Source organism: Musca domestica, unplaced genomic scaffold, assembly GCF_030504385.1.
Source record: "Musca domestica strain aabys unplaced genomic scaffold, Musca_domestica.polishedcontigs.V.1.1 15, whole genome shotgun sequence".
Lineage (NCBI taxonomy): Eukaryota > Metazoa > Arthropoda > Insecta > Diptera > Muscidae > Musca > Musca domestica.
In genome coordinates, this window is record NW_026712207.1 from 17,744,934 (window position 1) to 17,767,441 (window position 22,508).

The 22,508-nt window shown below is 34.6% G+C and overlaps 5 protein-coding genes and 1 long non-coding RNA gene across 9 annotated transcripts; 2 read left to right on the plus strand and 4 right to left on the minus strand.

Moving 5' to 3' along the window:
- Positions 1 to 87: 87 nt before the first annotated feature.
- LOC101887534 (vesicle transport protein USE1) lies at positions 88 to 1,923 on the minus strand. Of its 4 annotated transcripts, none has more exons than XM_005190694.4 (3): positions 1,807 to 1,923; positions 1,358 to 1,544; positions 88 to 1,298 (listed from the first exon to the last, which is right to left on the minus strand). In XM_005190694.4, the coding sequence occupies exons 2-3, from the start codon at positions 1,501 to 1,503 to the stop codon at positions 725 to 727; spliced, it is 720 nt and encodes a 239-aa protein (XP_005190751.1). In that variant the 5' UTR covers positions 1,504 to 1,544; positions 1,807 to 1,923; the 3' UTR covers positions 88 to 724. The 4 variants fall into 4 exon arrangements, with proteins under 4 accessions (XP_005190751.1, XP_019894921.1, XP_058975759.1 ...); XM_020039362.2 differs by having other exon boundaries at positions 1,747 to 1,867; XM_059119776.1 differs by having other exon boundaries at positions 1,632 to 1,864.
- A 948-nt stretch (positions 1,924 to 2,871) lies between these two features.
- On the minus strand, positions 2,872 to 5,070 carry LOC105262358 (actin-interacting protein 1). The gene is made up of 4 exons (XM_059119437.1): positions 3,983 to 5,070; positions 3,680 to 3,920; positions 3,188 to 3,613; positions 2,872 to 3,125 (listed from the first exon to the last, which is right to left on the minus strand). Exons 3-4 carry the CDS (start codon positions 3,611 to 3,613, stop codon positions 2,949 to 2,951), a joined length of 603 nt encoding a protein of 200 aa, XP_058975420.1. The 5' UTR covers positions 3,680 to 3,920; positions 3,983 to 5,070; the 3' UTR covers positions 2,872 to 2,948.
- A 3,818-nt stretch (positions 5,071 to 8,888) lies between these two features.
- Positions 8,889 to 10,383, minus strand: LOC101896485 (uncharacterized). The gene is made up of 4 exons (XR_009341769.1): positions 9,902 to 10,383; positions 9,526 to 9,842; positions 9,177 to 9,333; positions 8,889 to 9,061 (listed from the first exon to the last, which is right to left on the minus strand). It is a non-coding gene; the product is annotated as an uncharacterized LOC101896485 (long non-coding RNA).
- Positions 10,384 to 13,145: 2,762 nt separating this feature from the next.
- On the plus strand, positions 13,146 to 14,274 carry LOC101887705 (large ribosomal subunit protein eL18). Its single transcript, XM_005190695.4, has 3 exons — positions 13,146 to 13,286; positions 13,434 to 13,520; positions 13,656 to 14,274. Exons 1-3 carry the CDS (start codon positions 13,284 to 13,286, stop codon positions 14,130 to 14,132), a joined length of 567 nt encoding a protein of 188 aa, XP_005190752.1. The 5' UTR covers positions 13,146 to 13,283; the 3' UTR covers positions 14,133 to 14,274.
- Positions 14,275 to 16,928: 2,654 nt separating this feature from the next.
- Positions 16,929 to 18,907, minus strand: LOC101887867 (polycomb group RING finger protein 3). The gene is made up of 4 exons (XM_005190696.4): positions 18,669 to 18,907; positions 18,449 to 18,601; positions 17,570 to 17,853; positions 16,929 to 17,510 (listed from the first exon to the last, which is right to left on the minus strand). The coding sequence occupies exons 1-4, from the start codon at positions 18,772 to 18,774 to the stop codon at positions 17,385 to 17,387; spliced, it is 669 nt and encodes a 222-aa protein (XP_005190753.1). The 5' UTR covers positions 18,775 to 18,907; the 3' UTR covers positions 16,929 to 17,384.
- A 2,139-nt stretch (positions 18,908 to 21,046) lies between these two features.
- On the plus strand, positions 21,047 to 22,272 carry LOC101888037 (dihydropteridine reductase). The gene is made up of 4 exons (XM_005190697.4): positions 21,047 to 21,358; positions 21,430 to 21,616; positions 21,673 to 22,006; positions 22,071 to 22,272. The coding sequence occupies exons 1-4, from the start codon at positions 21,275 to 21,277 to the stop codon at positions 22,171 to 22,173; spliced, it is 708 nt and encodes a 235-aa protein (XP_005190754.2). The 5' UTR covers positions 21,047 to 21,274; the 3' UTR covers positions 22,174 to 22,272.
- Positions 22,273 to 22,508: the final 236 nt, after the last annotated feature.

Genomic DNA, 22,508 nt, shown 5'->3' on the forward strand with positions numbered 1-22,508 from the left:
AAAAACGTAACAACAACCATATACAAATTTGTTTTTGTACGTAATACAAGTGTCAGAGATAAATGTCCAAAAATGCAAACAAAACAATTAATTTAAAATAAATTATTTTATTTTCAAAAATGGATTTTTTTAAATATAAAATTCTTAAATTCTTATGCTTGCATATCATTCCCCTGTGGTCAAAATCTCTGAACTGTAGGTCCTCTCTACATTTAAGGCAATCTCTAGAAAATCGTGAAAAAATCAACAACCCTTTCAAATTGAAATAAACTGCATATATTCATAATATATTCTGCATAATATACGACTGTATTACCTAATGTGGCGTAGCTGTTCCTTAACCGCGTAAAAACGTGTCCACTCCATCGCCGTTTTGTTAAGTATAAAAGCGAATTTTTTATTAGGCAAAAATATGTTCACATCGCCCTGCAGCGAAATTGTATATCAAAAAGTGGAATTAAATCACAAAAATACAATATATAATTTCACACTGGTAGTACTATAGAATTAAATCAGATGGGTTTTGCTGCTACCTGTAAATCATTATCATTAAGGTTGGTTCGCGTAGCCGGAGCTTGACATGCCGCGAAGAAGGAAATCGCAAGCTATTAAAAAAGGCATACGTTTTAGCAAAAACGAGTATAATTATTAGAAAACAAAGACGCGTAACAATACAGAACATTTCAATTAAGATCTAAATTAAGAAAGGAAACAACATTTCTAATTAGTATTTTTTCTTTTTGACTATTTTCATAAATAAAACCATTCCAATAAATGTTACTATTACAAACACAATCATTAACCACATCCAACACTTCCACGCATTGCGCGAATGGTCCTCTAGTTTTTCAGTTTCTTTATTTAAGGCACTTATATTTCGATCCGTCATCCCGGCTGATCTTGACATCATTTCAGTGTCCTTTCTTATGATTTTATTGGCCGTCTCCGTCTGTTCCTTTAAATTTCTTGTTAGTGATAACATATGCTCTGTAATTTTCTCCTGATTATCACGTATAAATTTCACAGCTTCCCCCTGATCACCGGTGTTATCCTCTAACGGTTTCCTTCTTCTTAAAGAATCGTCCTGCAACAATTCTTTCCGAAGCTCTACATATTGTCTGGTCTGATTCAATTGATTGACTTCCTTCAAAGCTTCATCGCCAGTCTCAACAGCTGTTTTGAGATGTCCAGATATTCTCTTCCTATTCCCCGATATTGGACTGTCGATGTAATTCGTCAACATTTTTAAATGTTGAACTCGTTTGCTATAATCCGGAATCTTCTCATTGCTGTATGAACTGCAAAGATAGTTTTTATTATACCTGAGCGGACAGTTATTATACCGTAAGATACCTACTCTTCCATGCCTCCGAGCTCTTCAATCATAGTGTCTAAGGACTTAATGAATTTCTTTAGACGCCAATAGTTCACTTCATCTTTGGCCAGTTCCTCGCAATTTGCGAGCAAGGTCCGAATGTTTACATTCAATTTCGTCGCTTGCATTAGAAAATCGTTTGCCAACAAGTCCGCACAAGAATGAACATCTAATAATGAAAAAGAAAAAACGAAACAAAGCAAAAATGCGTGGTAAAGAAGAAATCAAAGCAAAACAAAGTCAAAGACATAAATACGTAAAGACTAGACAAGAAGAATTTTCCAATAATAGTGTAAATTATGGTTATAGAGGGCTACAAATTTGACTGGAAAAAGTGCATTTTTCAAAGCCCTCTCAGCAAAAAACTTAACAGCAATGTAAAAAATCTTTTGAAGAAAAGAGTTTTCTCGTTTTGTGAAAATGCTTCATACAAAATGCTTGTACAAAAAGGTAAACAATTATTTTGACAGCAACGTGGCAGAATGAGGGATTTGCAATCACAATTATATTTCTTGTTGTGAATTACACGACTGTTCAGTGGTCCCATGGCAGAAGAATACAGGTAGATGCATCAACGCTTGGGAGCATTAAATAAATTTCAAAAGTTTTTTCAAATATAAGTAGATTTTTATATGTTTTCTTATACTACGTCATTCGAAGGCTATTATAATTCGCGTTTTTCAACAATTTTTACAAATTTAAATAATTTTTCATTCAACATATTCAATTCCAAAATTGGTTTGACAGTTCATAGTCCCAGCAGCTGTGTCGACGCGTCTACCTATATTCTTCTACCATGAGTGGTCCTTTATTCTGACAGTATAGTTGTATTTCAATCACAATGGTGGATTTTTGTGAATTGCATTAAATAATCTTTCATACGAAATCTGTAATTAACCAATCACAATAAATGTGACTACAGAAAACATTCGTTAAATTTATTTTGATTGGCCAATTATCAGGGATTTTTCTTGTTTATGCGCTCCAAATGTCGGGATGGGTGAACTCCTTCCGTTCGAAGAATGTGTACTTCACGTATATTCATTTTATTTTTCAGATATGCTGATATGTCTTTGCCTTAGATGTTGGCAATTACATGAGTAGTGTGTTCTTTACTGAGTGTTTTCAACCGTTAGGCTGGAAATACATAAAGAGCATATTTGGCTGGCTTAAGTCATCGACTGGCCTCTTCGTAGATGGAATATTTTTTCCAAACGAGACGATAAACAATCCATTTTTTACAACATTTTCATATGAAAAGGAATTTGCTTTGTATTTCTCTTAGAAAACATTCATGTGATACAAACGATGGAAAAAAGAGGGGAGAACATAATTGATTTGGGTTTTAAATTGCATAAATAAATAATTAGAAACACAATTTGAAATACTTTTTTTAACTTAATGCAAGCGAAAGAAATAGGGAGAACCAAAAAATAGGGGTGTAAAGTAAAAAATGCATATTTATAAAGAGGTAATGAAACTCAACAGAACGATAATTGCATTCATAGTTTGGGCTTGTTATTGTTCTGCTTTTTTGTTGAAGATTGTTAAGTAGTTTGTCGTTGTTTTATTTTTAAATTACATAGGTGGTAATAGTGGATTTGGTTGTTGGTTTTAGATTGTCTTGGCGAGATTGGTAACCGACCAGATAATAATGGTGGTATCCAAAGAACCACTGGCCACCAATTGGGAATTGGGTGTCCAGGCCACAGTATTGACACGTGCATTTCCCTTCCTTGTTGTGGGCAGGCTGTAAAAACAAAATAATTCAAATATTTTATATTTCAAACAAAATCCTTTATGGAAATTTACCTTATATTCCTCCACACTGTATAGGACAACTGTGCGATGAGCATCACAAACCACCAAGTATTTATTGTCTGGCGAGTACGAACAATCGGTGGGTTCCAGGGTGGTGCCATTCAATGAATAAATATGCAATTTCTGGTCATCACCACCCACAGCAACATCCAAGGTTTCAGGGTTAACACTAATACTGCTCGCCTCATATTTAGTGGGCAAGGAGAAGGCCTTCTTTTGATCCTGGACCAAGGTGATTTCTTTGACACAGGCCACAGCTATGATGTTTTCATTACGGAAAATGGCCAAACCACGGGGTTGACAATTCAGCTTCACAACATAATCGGTGAATGCATTCGATTCGATTTTGAATTGACGCAGACTGTCACCAATGCCACAGGTGTAAACAAAATCACCCCAGGCAGCAATGCCATTCATCTGTTAACAAAGATAAGGAAAATTTAGTGGGTTTCTTCAAAGTCATTAAATTGAGATATGACCCACCTGATTACCATGACCAGCCCCAGTTACACGATCATTGATACCACTGTCCGAATTCCAGATGGTCACCACACCATCATGACTGCCGGTGTAGATGGTGCTGCGATCATCACTCAAACCCAACACAGTAATGGGTTTATTGTGACCCTTAATGACACGCAATGGCTTCGTGTTCTCCTTGCTTGGTCATCTTGAACTTGAATGGGGGACCCTCAAAGACATCAATGGTTGTTGTCTCCACTGCCTGCAAAATTAATTTGGGAAGTTACTCTCAATTCCGATTTTAATGAAAATCTATGGTTATACCTGTGACAATACGGAATGGTCTGGCAGGACGGAAATCACCTGCTTAGCATGCATCATGACGCTTGACATTGCGTCTAAATAAAATTCCACAAAATGTGTGGCTTCATCATGCCCCATCATCATTACCCCATGCTGCATTCCAAAACTTGGGACAGCTCATCTCAAAAAAAGGAAGAAACAATAGACTAATATATTGTACAATACAAAATAAAATGAACTTAAGAAAAATTTTCGAAATTATAACTTGTATTACCCCTGAATATTAATAAACGAATGAGGAAATGGCAGACGACGAAAGTAATGTATTGTGTTGGCATTCTTCTCTTGATCTTAAAGCTGTTTCTCTCAATATTCCATTGCATTTCAGAGACTAAATATTTTCTCACTCCTGGTAATTAACATACACTGTTGTTATGATATCGTAACAACAGAGGTAAATCCACCTGGTGTTTATATTTTGACTCTGACTTGTCCTATCTTTATACTTCTATCACTGTCTTTACACGGTGACATTTTTTAACCATGCCATTTTTTTTTGTTGGTAAAAGGTGTAGAGAGACAAGGATAGAAGAAAAAATGGCACGATAAGCCACCGCACAGGGTTACAAGCCATTTTCTTTGCACTTCTCTTTTTGCTTCTTCTGAATTTTTTATGATTTTGACATTTCATATCGTTTCTTTATTGTAATTTTTGATGCGTTTCTTTTATTGTGATGTGATGTTTTTAGTGATTGAATTGTATAGTGAATTATATGAAAATTAATTGGAAGTATTCAAAAGTAAAAAAAGAAAGTTAAAATAAAAGTTAATAATGCTATATTTAACACCTCAATAACTTTTTCCATCATTTCTTCTTTAGATTCACACATTTAATTTTAAATCACTTCTTTATAAATATCTGTTACAAACAATTAGCTCTATACGAAATACTGAATAAAATAAAATATCAGAAAAAATTCCAAGCACTATTATCGTAAAATGCCACCGTGTAAAGGCGCGAATATTTACGCAGAAATTTTAAAAGAGAATTGATAAAAATGCCAGCTAAAAATTGCACCGTGTAAAGGCAGTGTATGTCTTTGACAAAGTCAAAGACATAGAAGTATAAAGATGGGACAAGACAGAGTCAAAATATTGTCACCAGGTGTAAATAGCTCTGTTATTACGATATCGTAACAACATAGTTACCAATGTTAAGTTGTTTTAACAGCAAATGCAATTTTCAATTAATTGAAAACGTCAAAGGAATGCAATTTTGAGACCAATTTTTTGGTTTACAGAAAATGTTATTCGTAAAATTGCTCTGTAAATATGATTTTTATGCTAACTTCTAACTGTTGTGAGGAGCGCCCCTATATATTTTTCACATCAACTATTCTTCCAAAATGCATTTTGTCCAGTCTTTACCATTTTAGGTCTTTGTCTGTTGTTACGATATCGTAACAACATAGTTACCAATGTTAAGTTGTTTTAACAGCAAATGCAATTTTCAATAAATTGAAAACGTCAAAGGAATGCAATTTTGAGACCAATTTTTTGGTTTACAGAAAATGTTATTCGTAAAATTGCTCTGTAAATATGATTTTTATGCTAACTTCTAACTGTTGTGAGGAGCGCCCCTATATATTTTTCACATCAACTATTCTTCCAAAATGCATTTTGTCCAGTCTTTACCATTTTAGGTCTTTGGGCTTTTTTCGATCTTCTAGATACCATTAGCAAACTTTGTCAAAAACCTAAAATGGTAAAGACTGGACAAAATGCATTTTGGAAGAATAGTTGATGTGAAAAATATATAGGGGCGCTCCTCACAACAGAAAAAGAATAAATGTTTGCAATTGAAAAAAGATAAATTTAGTAGAATTTTTTGATTTCTGAAAATTGCCGGTGACTTGCGTATTTGGGAAATATGCCTTACGTTGGGTATTATGTAGGTCTGTAGTGGAATTCTCTAGCTCATTTTTAACTCATTTGTAAACATTAAAATGCTTATAATTTTGCTAATTAAAGACATATTTCGGCGAGTTAAGTTGCGAGTAGTAGCTAAATTCTATAGATAGCAACTGTGTCGCCAAGTTTAATTTATAGCGCGTTTAGATACAAAATATTATCCGGATTTACCCATGGTACAATAAGGAGGTAGAACAGCATCGTAAAACTACAGAAATACAGCCCTGAAGCTATGCATGCTTACTGTCAAATTTGCTTGCAACAAGTTGTTTTCAGGTTGCGTATGTTGATTTAAAGAACACGGCGGATCTAGTGAACCCTACAACATACCAGACGTGCTGTTTTAAGTTTCTATTAAAAATTATTTAAAAAAGTTAGAATCATAAGAAAAAGACCTCCAAATTGCATAATTTTGCAATGGAGGATCCCGATTCTCTTCCCCCCGACATGGAGTTTGATGTCACGGAAGAGATCGCATCAACCTCCAAACAATTGCCGGCTTTTGCAAACTCCACTAGTATGCAAGAAAACAAGACAAAACAAAATGAACGCAAGAGACTGCGCCTAGAAAGTGCAATATCATCAATAAATGTATCGGATCTGGCTGAGAAATTAACCAACTACAATCCGCAGGACCAAAACAAATTTGGCATTTTGGGGGCATTGGCAGACATTGACATTTCCACACCTGTCAACAATCCGACCACAACCAAAATCAATGTTCCTCCAAAACCAAAAATCTCTTGGTGCCCACCGATTTTTACATACAATGTCAACATAAACTCTCTAGTAGAGTCATTACGAGCCGCATCCCCACAGTGCACTTTTAAAATTAAAAACATAAATAAAAACAAAAGTAAGTTGTACTTTGCAGATTCTAAAGTTCATGCCTCAATGATGGATCTTTTAAAGTCAAAAAATATTCAGTCATACTCTTTCACACCCAAGGATCAAAAGCAGACATCCCTGATAATCCGAAACCTCTTCTCTCTAACTGAACCAGAGGCAATTAAAAACGAACTAGATCAGTTAGTTCCTGAAACAGTGGCCAGTGTCTCAAAATTTAGAACACCGACATCAATTAAAAACAACACTGATACGGGTCTCTTCTTAGTTTGCTTATTGCCAGGAAAGAAGTTTGGCGAAATTTCACATATTAGCCAACTGCAATACCAATCCAAAATCTGGGAGAAACCCAAAAAAAGGGATACCTTCGTCCAATGCCGAAGATGTCAAGGGCACGGACATATAGCACGTAATTGCAATTGCTCTTACAGATGCGTTAAATGTAAAGACAAACATCTTCCTGGAGAATGTAAAAGGTCCAAGACAGACACCTCGGAACCTTACTGTGTTAATTGCGAAAAAACAGGTCATCCCGCCAACTGGCGAGGATGTCCCTCCTATAAAAAATATGCCTCCGACAGGAAAAAAAATGGCAGTAGCTTTAGAAAACAGAGCTCTAGCTCAAAACAATGTATCTAAAGCATTAAACACATCCAAATATTCACCGGAAAAAACTTTTTCAAACTTATTTAAAAGTGTCACATCTATTCCCCAAGATTCAACCAAAAAACCATAAATAATTCGAGACTTCCTTAAGCTAGCAAATCTTTTTTTGGAACCTGAAGAGCTGACCTTAGAGCAAGAAATTCAAATATTCCTAACAGAATATAAAAACTTGTCAAAAACCGAAGCAAAAAAACAATTTTTAATGCTTCTTAATAAAGTTAAATTGAATTATGGACCATAGATCACTAAAATTTCTTACTTTCAATGTACGATCCCTTGTGGATAGAAGCCGACAAATAGAATTAAAAAAACACACTACTTCACAATAACATCGATATAGCATTCATCCAGGAATGTCATCTCAGATCCAACATGCGTGTCAAAATAAGTGAATACACTTTTGTCTACGATAATTTTCCCACTGGAGTTGCAATTTTCATCAAGGACACAATTCAATTCAAGAGAGTTTCCGTTCCGGCCACTGGCATTAATACGACACTTATAGAAATCTCATCTAACAATTCAACAAAAAAATACCTTCTGGGATCGGTATATATCCCGTGCAGTTATCCTGTACAGCGCCTCGATCTTGATCTGAATACATTACTTCAGTTATCTAGCAACTTTGATGGTTTCATCTTTGGATGGGACTTAAACTCCAAAAGACCAACATGGGGCGACTCCTACGAAAACTCAAATGGAAGAGTCTTGAGGTCCTGGTTATCAGATAATTCCATGGATGTCATCAGGATATGCGATACTAGCCCATCGTATCCAAGTGGTACCTCTTACCTGGATCATTTCCTACTCAGCAACCATTTAATCAACAATAGAAATCCTAACTATACTATATCCACTAAACCCACTTTCTCCGATCATTTCCCCATTAAGTTAGACCTAAAACTGATTTGACGCCTCCGCAATTCTTCATATCCTATAAAAACACTAATTGGCATAACTTTCGTCAGGACATAGACCTTATCTCACGTCAAATAATGCCTTCCATCAATAGGAACCTGACCAATGACGAGATTGATACCACTCTAAACGGTTTTAAGAGTCATTTTTCCAATATACATGAAATACACTCCGAAAAATTTAAAATAGAGGATAGGAGCCTACCATACTCGGACAAAATCAAGAAAATCCTACAAATTAAACATCAATGGCAACGAAATCTCAAAAAAATCTTCCATCGTTCAGGCAACAGGACAAGCCGTGAGTACTCCATTCTTTCTAATCAAATTCAGCTCTTGAAAATAATAATAAAGGAGCTAATCAAAATAGAAACAGCCCAAATATTTAATGATATATTACAAAAAATCAAACCCAGTCCGTCCGCCTTTAAAGAAATATACCGATTTACAGGAAGCAATAAATCATCTTTCTGCCGTCAGATCAACCATGCTAACAACACTATTACAAACAGTAACGAGATTGCAGATCATTTTAAGAATTTTTATTCCACCATATTTGAAGGCTCAACAACACTTCCTGCCTCAGATGAGCATAATTCTACGCTGTTAACATGTATCAACTCAACACCAACTCATATATACTCATTCGATGAAAATTTTAATTCTCTCCACAATCCAGACACATACCACTTTACTTCATCTGAAAATATAAAAAACATTATTTTCAACATCAATTCAAAAAAATCTAGCGGCCCTGATGAAATCTCAAACTTTATAATCAAGAGATTTCCAGAATCCACAATTAATTTACTCACGTGCCTTTTCAATAATTGCATTAACAACGGATACTTTCTCAAACAATGGAAAGTTGCCAAAATCATACCCATTAACAAGAAAACAGCAAATTGCAACGTTGATGACTTTCGCCCAATTTCCCTTTTGTCAAATATTAGTAAAATACTGGAAGTAGTGCTGAAAGAAAAATTAAACAATGGATTAACTATTGATCCAATATCAAACTACCAATTTGGCTTCAAATCTGGACATTCCACTCAGCACGCACTTCTCAAGTTTCATAACGACGTAACAACAAACTTAAGGAGTCAATCATGCACAGTTGCAATATCATTGAATATACAAAAAGCGTTTGACTCAGTGTCTCACCTCGGTATTTTGTTCAAATTAATTCAACTTGGAGTAGATCCATTTATTATAAAAATGCTAAAGAATTTCTTCAATTCTCGTAAATTTATGGTTCAGATCCAGAATACATCATCATCCTTGGGCCATGTAAATAGCGGCGTTCCTCAAGGTAGTATCTTGGCACCATACCGTTTTAACCTGTTTCTTCATGACTTTCCATACATGTATCAACATTCCAAAGCAATCCTGTATGCAGATGATTGCATAATCTACGCACATAATCCTTCGCCAGCCATTGCCCTGAGTGTTGCTTCAGAACACCTACACATAATCAACAACTTTTATAAACAATGGGGTATTAAAATAAATGCCGCTTAATCGGTAGCCATATGCATACGTAATGCGTCGGGCAAATGCCCTCGAAAAGTTGTACCAGAAAGCAAGCAATTAAAATTGTCTTTAGAAGGAGTAGAAATTCCTTTCAGCACAACCTTAAAGTACCTTGGTGTAACATTTAATCATCTCCTAAAATTCAACGAACATGCTCGTTCCATCATGCAAAAAGTTAAAGGTATATTAGTGAGTTTTTCAAACATCCTTAACAGCAATTATTTACCTCAAAACACCAAGCTGCTCCTATATAAGGTGGCAATTGGATCTATCCTAACATACGCATTTCCAATCTGGTTTCCTATTTCCCCAATAGTTGCCAACGAATTGGAAATCCTGGAAAGAAAGGTCTTAAGAAAATGCACAAACAAATATTATCAATCTCATCACAAAAAATTCTCCAATACTTACATATACAAAATCTCTAACGTTGTGCCATTTTGTAAGTACGCCCAACAACATCAAAGGAAGTTTGTAGAGAAGTTGGCTACTCACGAAAACCATATTGTAAGCGAAATCCACGAAATCGAGAAAAATATATCCTGGTCAGATTCGTCATATCTGTCTACAGTGGGTATTCTCAACGAACCTACTGAAGATGTCGCAGATGACTATACCTTACCACGCTTCTACATTAAATCAGTACCTGGAACCCACAGAGGTTAATCATTAAAATTAGTTTATCGTTCACTTTGTATTTAAATGTACCATCGAAAAGAAGAAGACTCAATAAAGTAACTTACTTACTTACTTACCTAAGTTGTTTTCATATATTCAAAATTTATCCTCATTTTTAAAATCATTTAAACGGAAAAAGTAAATGATATGCCTGGAATATCTTTCAAGGATATGATCTAAACCGCACTATCTTTCAATACCAGGGCAAACAGGTGAAAAGCTTTAAAGGACGTATCGCAATGCAAAATTTATCCTCATTTTTAAAATTATTTAAACGGAAACAATGAATGATATGCCTGGAATTTATTTCAAAAATATGATTTAAACCGCACTATCTTTCAATACCAGGCAAAAAGGTGAAAAGCTTTAAAGGACGTCTCACAATGCACGATTCTTCCAATCATTGATTTTGAAAATAGTTTTTTATTCAGTGAAATTTGACAAGGTAAATGTAAATTTAAATTTACAATGACTTTAATTTAATTTTACAATGACTTTTATTTAATTTTACAATGACTTTACCTAATTTCTTATATTACCAATTGTGCCGCATACAGTTCAAATTAATCTTGAAAGAAAATAGATCTTCTCACGATTTATTTTTAATCCGGTGTGGAATCTAAATACTAACGGAAAACATCACTGTGTATATCATTTGTACGGCATTTTTCCGCAAAGGCGTTCTTTACATTTTGCATTGGAACAATAAAAAAAAAACTTTTTTATTTAATTGGTTTATGATAATACATTACATTACATTACATTACATACATCGGTAGGCTTCTTCATAAAAAAACAAAGGAGTGTAGATTAACAAGTTTATTTATGGCCCGAAGTTCAACTAAGTCAACCTATAGCTCCTTTGTTCTTTTACGAAAAAGCCAGCCAATGGCTTAAAGTGTCGGTACATAAGCATCTTGAATTTTGGCATCGCATACTTCGAGATAAAAGGAAGCCAGAGTCGCACCAAAATCCTTTCGTCTTTGTTCCTTATGACTTGACATTAATGTGCCTAGCCATGATGCCAAGCTAATTATGTACAATTTTTACAAATTTGAATAATTTTTCAATTCCAAAGTTGGTTTGACATTTGATAGTCCCAGCAGCAATATCGATGCGTCTACCTGTATTCTTCTACCATGGCATGTACTACATCCCAATAATTTGTACGAATTATTACAAAGCGTTGTTTGATACCTTGAAGACCATGAAATTCATGGGAATTGGTAATGCAATTTAATGACTAAAGCTGGGAATACATAAAGTGCTTATTTGGCTGGCTTAAGTCATCGGCTGGCTTCTTCGGAAATGAACAAAGGAGCCTAGGGTCAAAATCGAACTAAGTCAACCTAAAACTTCTTTGTTCCTCTACGAAGAAGCCAGCCGATGACTTAAGCTGCAAGTACATAAGGCTGGAAATACATAATGCTAGGAACACAATTGGAGCGAACGACGAATTTCGCCCTATGCGGCGACAAAATGAGCCGCGAAAATTCGTCGTATGGAACACAATACCGACGAAATTATAAAACAGCTGATGAAGTTGTTTACTTTTTGCTCATTTGTTGACTACAATGAATTATACAAGAACACATAATTCTTTACGTTCTCTATTATAATTTCACTTATGTCCATCTTCTCTATTATAAATTCACTGATATCCATCTTCACTCAGGCGCAAGTACACAAATAAATAAACAAATTAATTATGTTTTTTTTATACGAGTAACAGATAGTAGAGTGACCATAACAAATTTTAAAGTAAAAAGTAACTTTATTTACTAAAACACATAAAATTCGTACAAGTATGGCCACCTTGTACTGTTTTGTTCGCCGGTCGCCGGCGTATGAAATAGAAATAAAGCTAATTGAGTTCGCGGCGACCGACGAAATTTTCGCCGGTGCCGTGATTGTGTGCACTTCCATATACACATATGTGTTTTATTTTTGACGACGAACATACGCCGCGAAAAAATTCGTCGTTCGCTCCAATTGTGTTCCTAGCATAAAGCGCATATTTGGCTGGCTTAAGTCATCGGCTGGCTTCTTCGTAGATGAACAAAGGAGTTTTAGGTTGACCTAGTTCGATTTTGGCCCTAGGCTCTTTTGTTCATCTACGAAGAAGCCAGCCGATGACTTAAGCCAGCCAAATATGCGCTTTATGTATTTCCAGCCTAAGAAGCTTGAAGTCATGGCTAGGCATATTTTGTAACATTTCATAAAGGGAGTACAGAGCCGCACTAAAATCCTGCCGTCGCTATCCATTATAACTTGACATTAATATGCCTAGCCTTGACTTCAAGCCTTTTATGTACTTGCACCCTTAAGCCAGTCAAATAAGCGCTTTATGTATTCCCAGCTTAAGAAGATTTACTCTGTGAAATGTATCGACGTGTCAATCGAACTGGGGCTGGATTCTTGTTCTATGAAAATATGAAATGAAAAATATTTACTTCATTTCATTTTCATTTGACATTTCTTTCCTTTATAGAAGTCTTAATTTCACATTTTCATAGAACAAGAATTGAGGCCCTGGACTTTTGAAACAGCATTGCCATTTGCCAAGGTTATGTTAGTAGCGCCACAAACCTCGCAGTGTCATTGCCAAATGCCATTTCTTTCTGAACCGCAACCAACTTCGTTTCATTTTGCTTGTCAATTTGACGTTTCATATTGCGGGCCTACGTCTCTTTCTTTTTCCGGTCGGCACTATGGTAAGACTTGATGTGGAAAAATTTGTACAAAATAATTGTAAACAATCGAAAAATAAATAGTCTAACCACGCGAAATGAAATTACAAAATAAAAGAACTGAAATGAATAAGTGTTAACCAAGTGGAATTTTCTGTTTGCCTATTTCAGGGTATTGATATTAGCCACAAATACGATCGTAAGGTTCGCAGAACCGAACCCAAATCACAAGATGTTTACCTACGTCTATTGGTCAAGGTGAGTAGATTTCATACTTTTATTGTATATGCTAGCATCAATGGAATCTGGAAATATACCTACTTCTGCTTTCCGCCTAGCATTTGCAAGTCCCCATCTCTTGAACCGTTAATAATTGTTTGTTTTATTTTTCAGTTGTACCGATTCTTACAACGCCGCACCAACAAGAAGTTCAACCGTATCGTGTTGAAGCGTTTGTTTATGAGCAAGACCAACAGGCCACCCATGTCTTTGCAACGCGTTGCTCGTTTCTTCAAGGCAGCCCAACAGCCCGAATCCACTGTTGTTATTGTCGGAACAGTCACCGACGATGTCCGTCTATTGACCGTGCCCAAAATGACTGTGTGCGCCTTGCATGTCACCCAAACTGCTCGCGAGCGTATCTTGAAGGCTGGTGGTGAGGTAATCACCTTCGATCAGTTGGCTTTGAAGTCGCCCACTGGCAAGAACTGCTTGTTGTTGCAAGGTAAACGTACCGCTCGTACTGCTTGCAAACATTTCGGAAAGGCACCCGGTGTACCTCACTCCCACACCCGCCCCTATGTTCGCTCTAAGGGACGTAAATTTGAACGCGCCCGTGGTCGTCGTTCCAGCTGTGGTTATAAGAAGTAAACAATACATGGAACACCTTCCAATGTTTAGTTGTAATTTAAGTTTACTCATCTCTCAACCAATTGAACTTGTGACAACACCGTTTAAGAAAATTCCAGCAAAAACGTGAATAAAAATGGTTGATGGAATTTTTAAAAAGGAAGTGTGTGTGTGTTTTATTTGTATAATGCCAACATGGAGAAAAGTGTATTAGAGATAATATCAATAGAACGTGTGTGAACATATTTTCGGATTTACAAGAACGAGAGACTATTGAAATAAGCAAAATATTTGCAATGTTGGTGTCCTACGGTCGCGTAGAACTTGAGATGTATTTGATAGTTTCAGATTTGAGACTAAGTAGACACACATTGCAACTGTTGCAAATAATTTCAATGTCTTGTTGCTAACATTTAAAGGGCTTTTAAGCGGAACCAAAGACACACATTTTGTTTGTTTGCCTTCTAATTTTTTAATTATGCCTGAATTAAGATAATGAAATGTAGAGGAGCAACAAGTTGACAGTTTCGAACAAAATTTAAAGGCATAGTAGAATTATTATAGGTCAACGTTTTCGTATTGATCCCATATAATTGTTCCTCCCAATATCGTAGATGTTTGGTACTTCCCCCTCAAAAATAATCAAAAAAAGTTCCTCTTTAATTATATATTACTAATAATTAGTTGATTTAATTTTAAACCTACCAAAAATTAAAAAAAAAACAAAGATTAATTATTTTGAGTACAACTTTGAATATATTTGTCATGTAATTGTAAATCATACACAATTAATTTCTATTCAATTCACATTCTAAAACTGAGAATACATAAAGGTTTTTTTGACTGGCTGGCTTCTTCGTAGAGGAACAAAGGAGTGTTCTTGTATTACGTACAAAAAACAAATTTGTATGTGGTTGTTGTTATGTTTGTTGTACAACAACACTGGCTGTTACCTGTATTATTCTACCATGATTCTAAGACAAGAAAACAAAAAAAATTAAATCGATTGGTAGCAGTGCTCTATCTTGATTTCATCCTACCATGGGTGTTGACATTTTTTTTCGTCAAAATAAGTACTAATTAATAATAATTAAAATAACTTTTTCAAAAAACCTTTAATGGAAATGCATAGAAACGTAGAAATAACGTAATATACAAATATACCTAAAGCATTTGCATAACCCTAAGACAATGGCTCCAAACAGTTTTTGATACTTTAAAGGTCACATCTTCATTTCCTAATTGAATAGGCTATTCCAATGGAATAGGTCATCTTATAGTTCACTAAAACATTTTACTTATTTTTATTTAATTCTATCTAACAATATTGGTTATAGTTTATGGCTCCCATATAAAAATTAAGGACGTGCTGGATGTAATGGCTTTTTTTTCATCTAGATGAGCGCAAAAGCTAAATATATACCTTGGCCGTCAGCATTCAAAGATACCAAGTTTTCTCCCCGAAGCACAAAGATCCAAGAATCCATAAGCATTGTTTAGAGATTCCAATAGTCAGGAACGCAAAAATAAAAACATTTTTTTTCTTGACCAATTAGTTCGAAATTAATTTTCCACATCGCAGTTCATATACTAGTCTAGGTTTATGTTTTAGTACATAATCCATATAGCTGACATTGTGTTACCACAAAAAAAGTTAAAATTTATGGGGCGAAAAATAATGAGGATTGCAAAACATTACTAATATAGTTTCCTTGTGATGGAGTGCATAAACTCAGTTCAGATTAGTTGCAGCCCAAGAAAACATAAATAAAACGTGTCTTCCTCGGATATTAATTGATTAACTTTTACTCTCAGGGCACATTGCAGAGACCATTTATAGACCAGTGTTGGCATGTTTGTTCGGGATACCGTAGTTATTTTGTTGTTACAAAATAGAATTAATCCCATTGCTGTTGTTTTTATAAAAACAATGTGGAGAAAGAAGGTAATGTTTACCACGGGGGTAAGGCAGGAAATACCATGGGTTCGGAAAGAGACACCAATCCTCATCAGTTTCCTTGGTTTTTGTCTGCGGATATTCTCCACAGGAGTTATTTTTAAATAACTCTTATGAAAAACACATTTTTACCCAAGTTAAAAACAATGTTTATTAGTGGAGAGAGAAGGTAATTTTTACCAGGGGTAAGGCAGGAAATACCATGGGTTCGGAAAGAAACACCAAACCTCATTAGTTTCCTTGGTTTTTGTCTGGGGATATTTTCCCCAGGAGTTATTTTTAAATAACTCCTATGACAAACACCTTTTTACCCAAGTTACGAGATTGTAAGCTCAATAGAAGAAGAACCAAAAAATTAAATTAAACTAAAAATCGTTTGGCATTTCTTCGAAATCTTACAACCGCTCTTATAAACATTTATATCTCTTTCCACATATTTTGCATTCTTCGTTTTGTCTCTTACAACAAAAACCTCTTCGTCTGTTAATAGAACAGTGTTGGTATGCTTGTTCGAGATACCGTAGTTATTTTGTTGTTGCAAAATAGTAACTAGTGTAGGTTAACCAAAGTTGAAAAATACAACTTAGAAACTAGTCTTGATCTTTCGAAATTATTTATAACATCTGGAAAATCTAAGTTTTACCGGTATTGAACCTACACCGGAGGAGGAAATTTGAGGCCCTGGTCAAATGTCGACTATCTAAATAGAAGTACTGTTTAAAATATATGTCCTCTTTTAGCAATAGTACACAAAAAAATCTGTAAATGTTGAATTTGTAGTACTTTGAAAATTCAATGGTCAAAAAGAGCAAGCCGTTCTTCAAATATTAGGCAGGAGTGAATTATAAATTAAAGCAATGTTGTTTTTTGTTAAAAATTGTTCTTTGTATTTGTACATATTTACTATTTTATCTATTGATCCATACATACTATTTTGCAAGTTTATTTACAAAAACATATGCAGACACATTTACTTACTAGAAAATTGTGTTAAATGCTGACATGCAATAAAAACTATAAAACTCGTTTCAACATAATTCCAATTGAGATACACAAGAACTTGACCGAAAAATTGTCCGATAAGTAAAAGATGCCGTACAAAAGTTATAGCAGCTGTTCAGACTTAAAATCTATTATTTCTAGAAAATAAGTTAAAATTATTAAAATAATTACAATCACTCTAATACGGATGAGGAGGCCAACTGAGTCACAGTTTTTAGTAGAAAAATATCAAATAATATTGATCGCATTATTTCCTGGGAAGCCTACTACTAGAAACAGAATTGAACATTCATGGAAAACCACAATTTAATATTTTACAGTTCAACTCTAGGTCGAAATTGCAATCGCAAAGGTGGATCTCGAAAACGCCAACGTGTTACATAAACGAATTTAAGTGTGTGGTCCTTTCCCAACAATTCCTCGTTGCACAAAATATCGATCTGAAAATCAAATATTTTAATTAATATATTCATACAATTTTAATGTAGATTTAGTTTACCTCTCTATATTTATCAATACCATTCAATATCTTCTTTGCTACCAGCTTTTTAAGATGCGTGATAGTAGCTTGCGAACTGCAGCGAATAAAACGTCTTTGTAGATTCTTAAAATTGTTGCTCATGCATTCCAGGCAAACATTAACTTGTTCATCCAATCGGTGGAAATCAGATTCCGCATGAGCCTCCATAACTTTTTCGTTATCGTCTTCGTGATTTTGAGGCAAATCTTTGGGACAAGCCATGTTTCGACTCTTGTAAAAGTCACGTTCTCTGCGCATTTCATCTAAAATTCAATTAGATTATCAAATATATATTACTAGAGCAAAGATTATTCGAATGCTCTTAAACTATGTTGTTGTAATATATTTTATGTTAAAAACAGCAACATTTTTGAAAAATATAAAGGAATTGGTTGAGTTGATTTCGTAAAATTATTTCGCTGCATTTTTGAAGTGATCAATAAGTTTTGCATTTTATAAAAAGTACATCTGTATGAATGAAAAAGTTCAAGTTCAGTTACTGACGATTAGCTGTTGCATATATATGCATTATATACTATAGAGTCAAAGTAATCAAAAGCTTGCCGGATCTTTGTCATAGTTTTTATGCGTAATTGTAATATTGGATTGAATAAATATAAATGTGTGATAATAAATTTTCATATATTACACCAAATCTACTCCTCCCAAAAGGGGGAAAGAGAACCTAAAAATATGGTACATAAAATATACCTGATCCAAAAGCAAGATAGAATATCGAACGGAAATCACTAGGGAGTCTACTCGAAACCGATGCCTTAGAGACATGGCTACTGCATTTTCATATTATTTATCTTACCGGTTATAAAATATAAAATGTATGACTAACATTGAACCTACCTTCCTGAAGGTTTGGCACGAGTTTGTAAACAATATCCTGCATTGTGCGATCGAAACTTATATACTGCAGCGGGTGAGACTGATGGATAACATTTTCGCACGTGGGACATGTCTTCTTTTCTTCTAAATGTTTGACCAAACAACTTTTGCAGACTACAAAATAGTAATATTTAATAAGTACAATTTTAGGTGGCAATAAATATATGTGTATAATACTAACAGGTATGTAAACATTCGGTGACAGTAGTGGCGTCGATAAAGTAACCACCACATATTTTGCAGGTGATATGGGGGTTTATAGACTTCAGTTTAACTCTTCTTTCCATTTCTACAGCTTAATTAGACATATCAGATCTTTAATAGTGAAATATTCAATTTTCCACCGTCAACAAAAATACAACCTGACAACAGACACGACAATAATAAATTTCATATTTTTATTCCAATGTTGGCCACACTGACTGTCAAATTGAAATCGACCTTGCCACCATGTTTAAAAAATCCAATTAACAGGAACACATTTCTGGCGTCATTCAACACTCATACATTACCATGGTAGAAGAATATAGGTAGACGCGTCGACACAGCTGCTGGGACAATGAACTGTCAAACCAATTTTGGAATTGAAAATGTTGAATGAAAAATTATTGTAAAAATTGTTGAAAAACGCGAATTATAATAGCCTTCGAATGACGTAGTATAAGAAAATATATAAAAAACTACTTATATTTGAAAAGACATTAACATTTTTTGACATCAATGTTCCCAAGCGTTGATGAATCTACCTGTATTATTCTACCATGGATATGCCGATATTCTTCTGTCATGCTTTGGTTAAAAAATGTTATGTGGCGTTTCCACTGCACTTGATTCGCTCTCTATTCGTTGTTTGACCCTTAACTATGAAAAAAACTACTTAATTCTTCACACAAAATTTCCTGAGCGAACACTCATATTTGTACATTGTTCAAATCAAATCACTCTCAGAACAACGAAAAAATATGTCCCATCCCTAACAAATGAGAGCATTTATCGAAAAAATAAATTATGACATTTAAAAATTGAAAATATAAAAATTTAATGAAATTTTGAAAAATTTTGGGAAGACTGAAATTTATGAATGAAAACTACAATGTAGAATAGCGTATGTATATTCAAACGAAAGTAAATTTTGTTTTCTCTCTCATCCGAGGTACGCATTTTGTCCACGAGTTGACATTACCACAGAAAACAGGAAACAAAAGAGGCAATATTTTCAAAATGTTTGTATCGGCAGAAAAAATGTCTGACAAGTGTCTCTCCAGCAGAATTTAAAAATAGAAAAATACAAAAATATGTTCAAAATGTCAACATTTACACAAAAAGTTGGAGACGTGAATGAAAATTATAAAATTAATGTTATAATAAATCTTTGGGAGAAAAATAATCATTTCTTCTATCCATATTATGTGGATTTTCCACTGCACTTGATTCGCTCTCTATTCGTTGTTTGACCCTTAACTATGAAAAAACTACCTAATTCTTCACACAAAATTTCCTGAGCGAACACTTATATTTGTACGTTGTTCAAATCAAATCACTCTCACAACAACGAAAAAATATGTCCCATCCCTAAAAAATGAGAGCATTTATCGGAAAATAAATTATGACATTTAAAAATTAAAAATACAAAAATTCAATGAAATTTTAAAAATTTTTGGGAAGACTGAAAATTATGAATGAAAACTACAATGTTGAATGACGTATGTACATTCAAACGAAAGTAAATTTTGTTTTCTCTCTCATTCGAGGTGCGCATTTTGTCCACGAGTTGAAATTTCCACAGAAAACTGCAAACAAAAGAGGCAATATTTTCAAAATGTTTCTATCGGCAGAAAAAATGTTTGACAAGTGTCTCTCCAGCAGAATTTAAAAATGAAAAACACAAAAATATGTTCAAAATGTCAACATTTACACAAAAAGTTGAAAACATGAATGAAAATTGTAAAATTAATGATATAAAAAATCTTTGGGAGGAAAACAATAATTTCTTTTATTCATATAAGTGAGAATTTCATGTATTTTCGTATAAATTCCCATTAAAATCAACAAACAAAATTTTTGGAAAAAGGAATTATTTTACTATGAATTACGAATCGTGCCGTATGAACGGGTTAATTCGTGTACCTAATTCTGAGAGCGAACAACGTTGTTAGGTTTCCAATGGAAACATGCTATTATTCTATGTCATGTTGAAATCCTCAAATAGATATCTATAAAAATTGTATCAAATCAACTGCCTTCGTTATAATTCCTTAAAAACCTTCTGAATCACGAACCTGATTGATTCAACAAGTATCTGACCACTTTCAAAAAGTTCGTTAGCTTAACTCGTGTTTATCTCGCCAGCCAGTGGTGGACACATCCAAATGTACGAGTTTGTATAGTACACAACAATATACACAATACGTATATAACTATATACGACTTAATCGAAAAATTCATTTGTGGCTTTGAAGGAAGTCGATTTAATATTTGCTCTCTAAAACGTGTAAGCCGACTACATTTAAAAAGGAAGTAGACCAAGGGCATTCAATAAATAAAGTAATTCATTACATTGAATTCTCTCAAAACACGATTGAAAACTCGTAACTGTTGCGCACGTATGTACATCAATACATAATCAGCGCAACACTGACTAAATCTTTAATTTGTCAGTGTGTATTGATTTTTATTTTATTCCGCTGTTTGTAATTAAATCGTTTCGGGTAGTTGGTCCGGTTTCCCCAGCAGCAGTCGCATTTTGCCTTTCCACTGTATCAGTTGTTTTAGATTGTTAATTCAGAGATGTCTGTTGGTCGCGTTTTAATCTACGGCGGTAAGGGGGCCTTGGGAGCAGCATGTGTATCTCATTTCAAAAGCAACAATTATGTGAGTATTGTTAATAACAAATTTTGCATTAACATGGCCTTGGAAAAAATAACTTTCGCTGAAAATTCTAGTGGGTTGGCAGTATAGATTTAAGTGAAAATGAGCTGGCCGATGTCAGTATTGTTGTCCCAAGGGATGGTTGCTGGACCGAACAGGAGCAACATGTTCTCAGAAAAGTGGGTGACGTTTTGCAAGACAATAAACTGGATGCTGTGATTTGCGTTGCCGGCGGGTGGGCTGGAGGAAATGCTAAAAAAGGTAAGAAGTTTAAGGAGCATGTACCCCCAGATAAAATTATGCATAAATATCTTTAGATTTGGCCAAAAATGCGGACTTAATGTGGCGCCAAAGTGTGTGGACTTCTACCATATCGGCTGCCGTTGCCGCTCATTATCTCAAAGATGGAGGCGTTTTGGCATTGACCGGTGCCAAACCTGCATTAGAGGGCACACCTGGCATGATCGGCTACGGAATGGCCAAAGCTGCTGTGCATCAACTAACACGTTCGTTGGGTGGCAAAGATTCTGGCTTACCAAACGATGCTCTAGTTGTATCAATACTACCTGTTACGCTTGATACTCCAATGAACCGTAAATGGATGCCAAAAGCTGATTTTAGTACCTGGACACCATTGACTGAAGTGGCTGGGTAACTTCATTAATATGCCATTCTTATGTGTATGTATTCAGCATTTTCATTATCCTTATTCCAGTCTGTTCCTGAAGTGGACCAATGGTGTAGAACGCCCTAAATCTGGATCATTGCTGCAGCTAATCACAAAAGACTCAGTTACACAACTGGTTGAAAGCTCATAAATACTCCTGTTTACTTAAATGAATTTAAAAATATTTGTATGTCTGTGTGTGTGTATATGTAAGAACGAATAAACTCGCTTTTGCTCAAATTGTATTAAATGCTTCCCCTTGATCTATAGATAACCTTTTAGCAAGAATAAAAGCAAATCAGCAGAGTACCATAAAATAACTTACCCAAATCGGTCTTTATAACAATATTTCTGTTCGAGATTCGATGAGTAAAGTATTTTATTGGTGATTTCCTATATGGTGATATACCTATATGCTTTCAGGAATTACAATTTGTTTCCTGCATATATGAAGAATTAATGATTTTGTAGAAGATATTTTGTTAA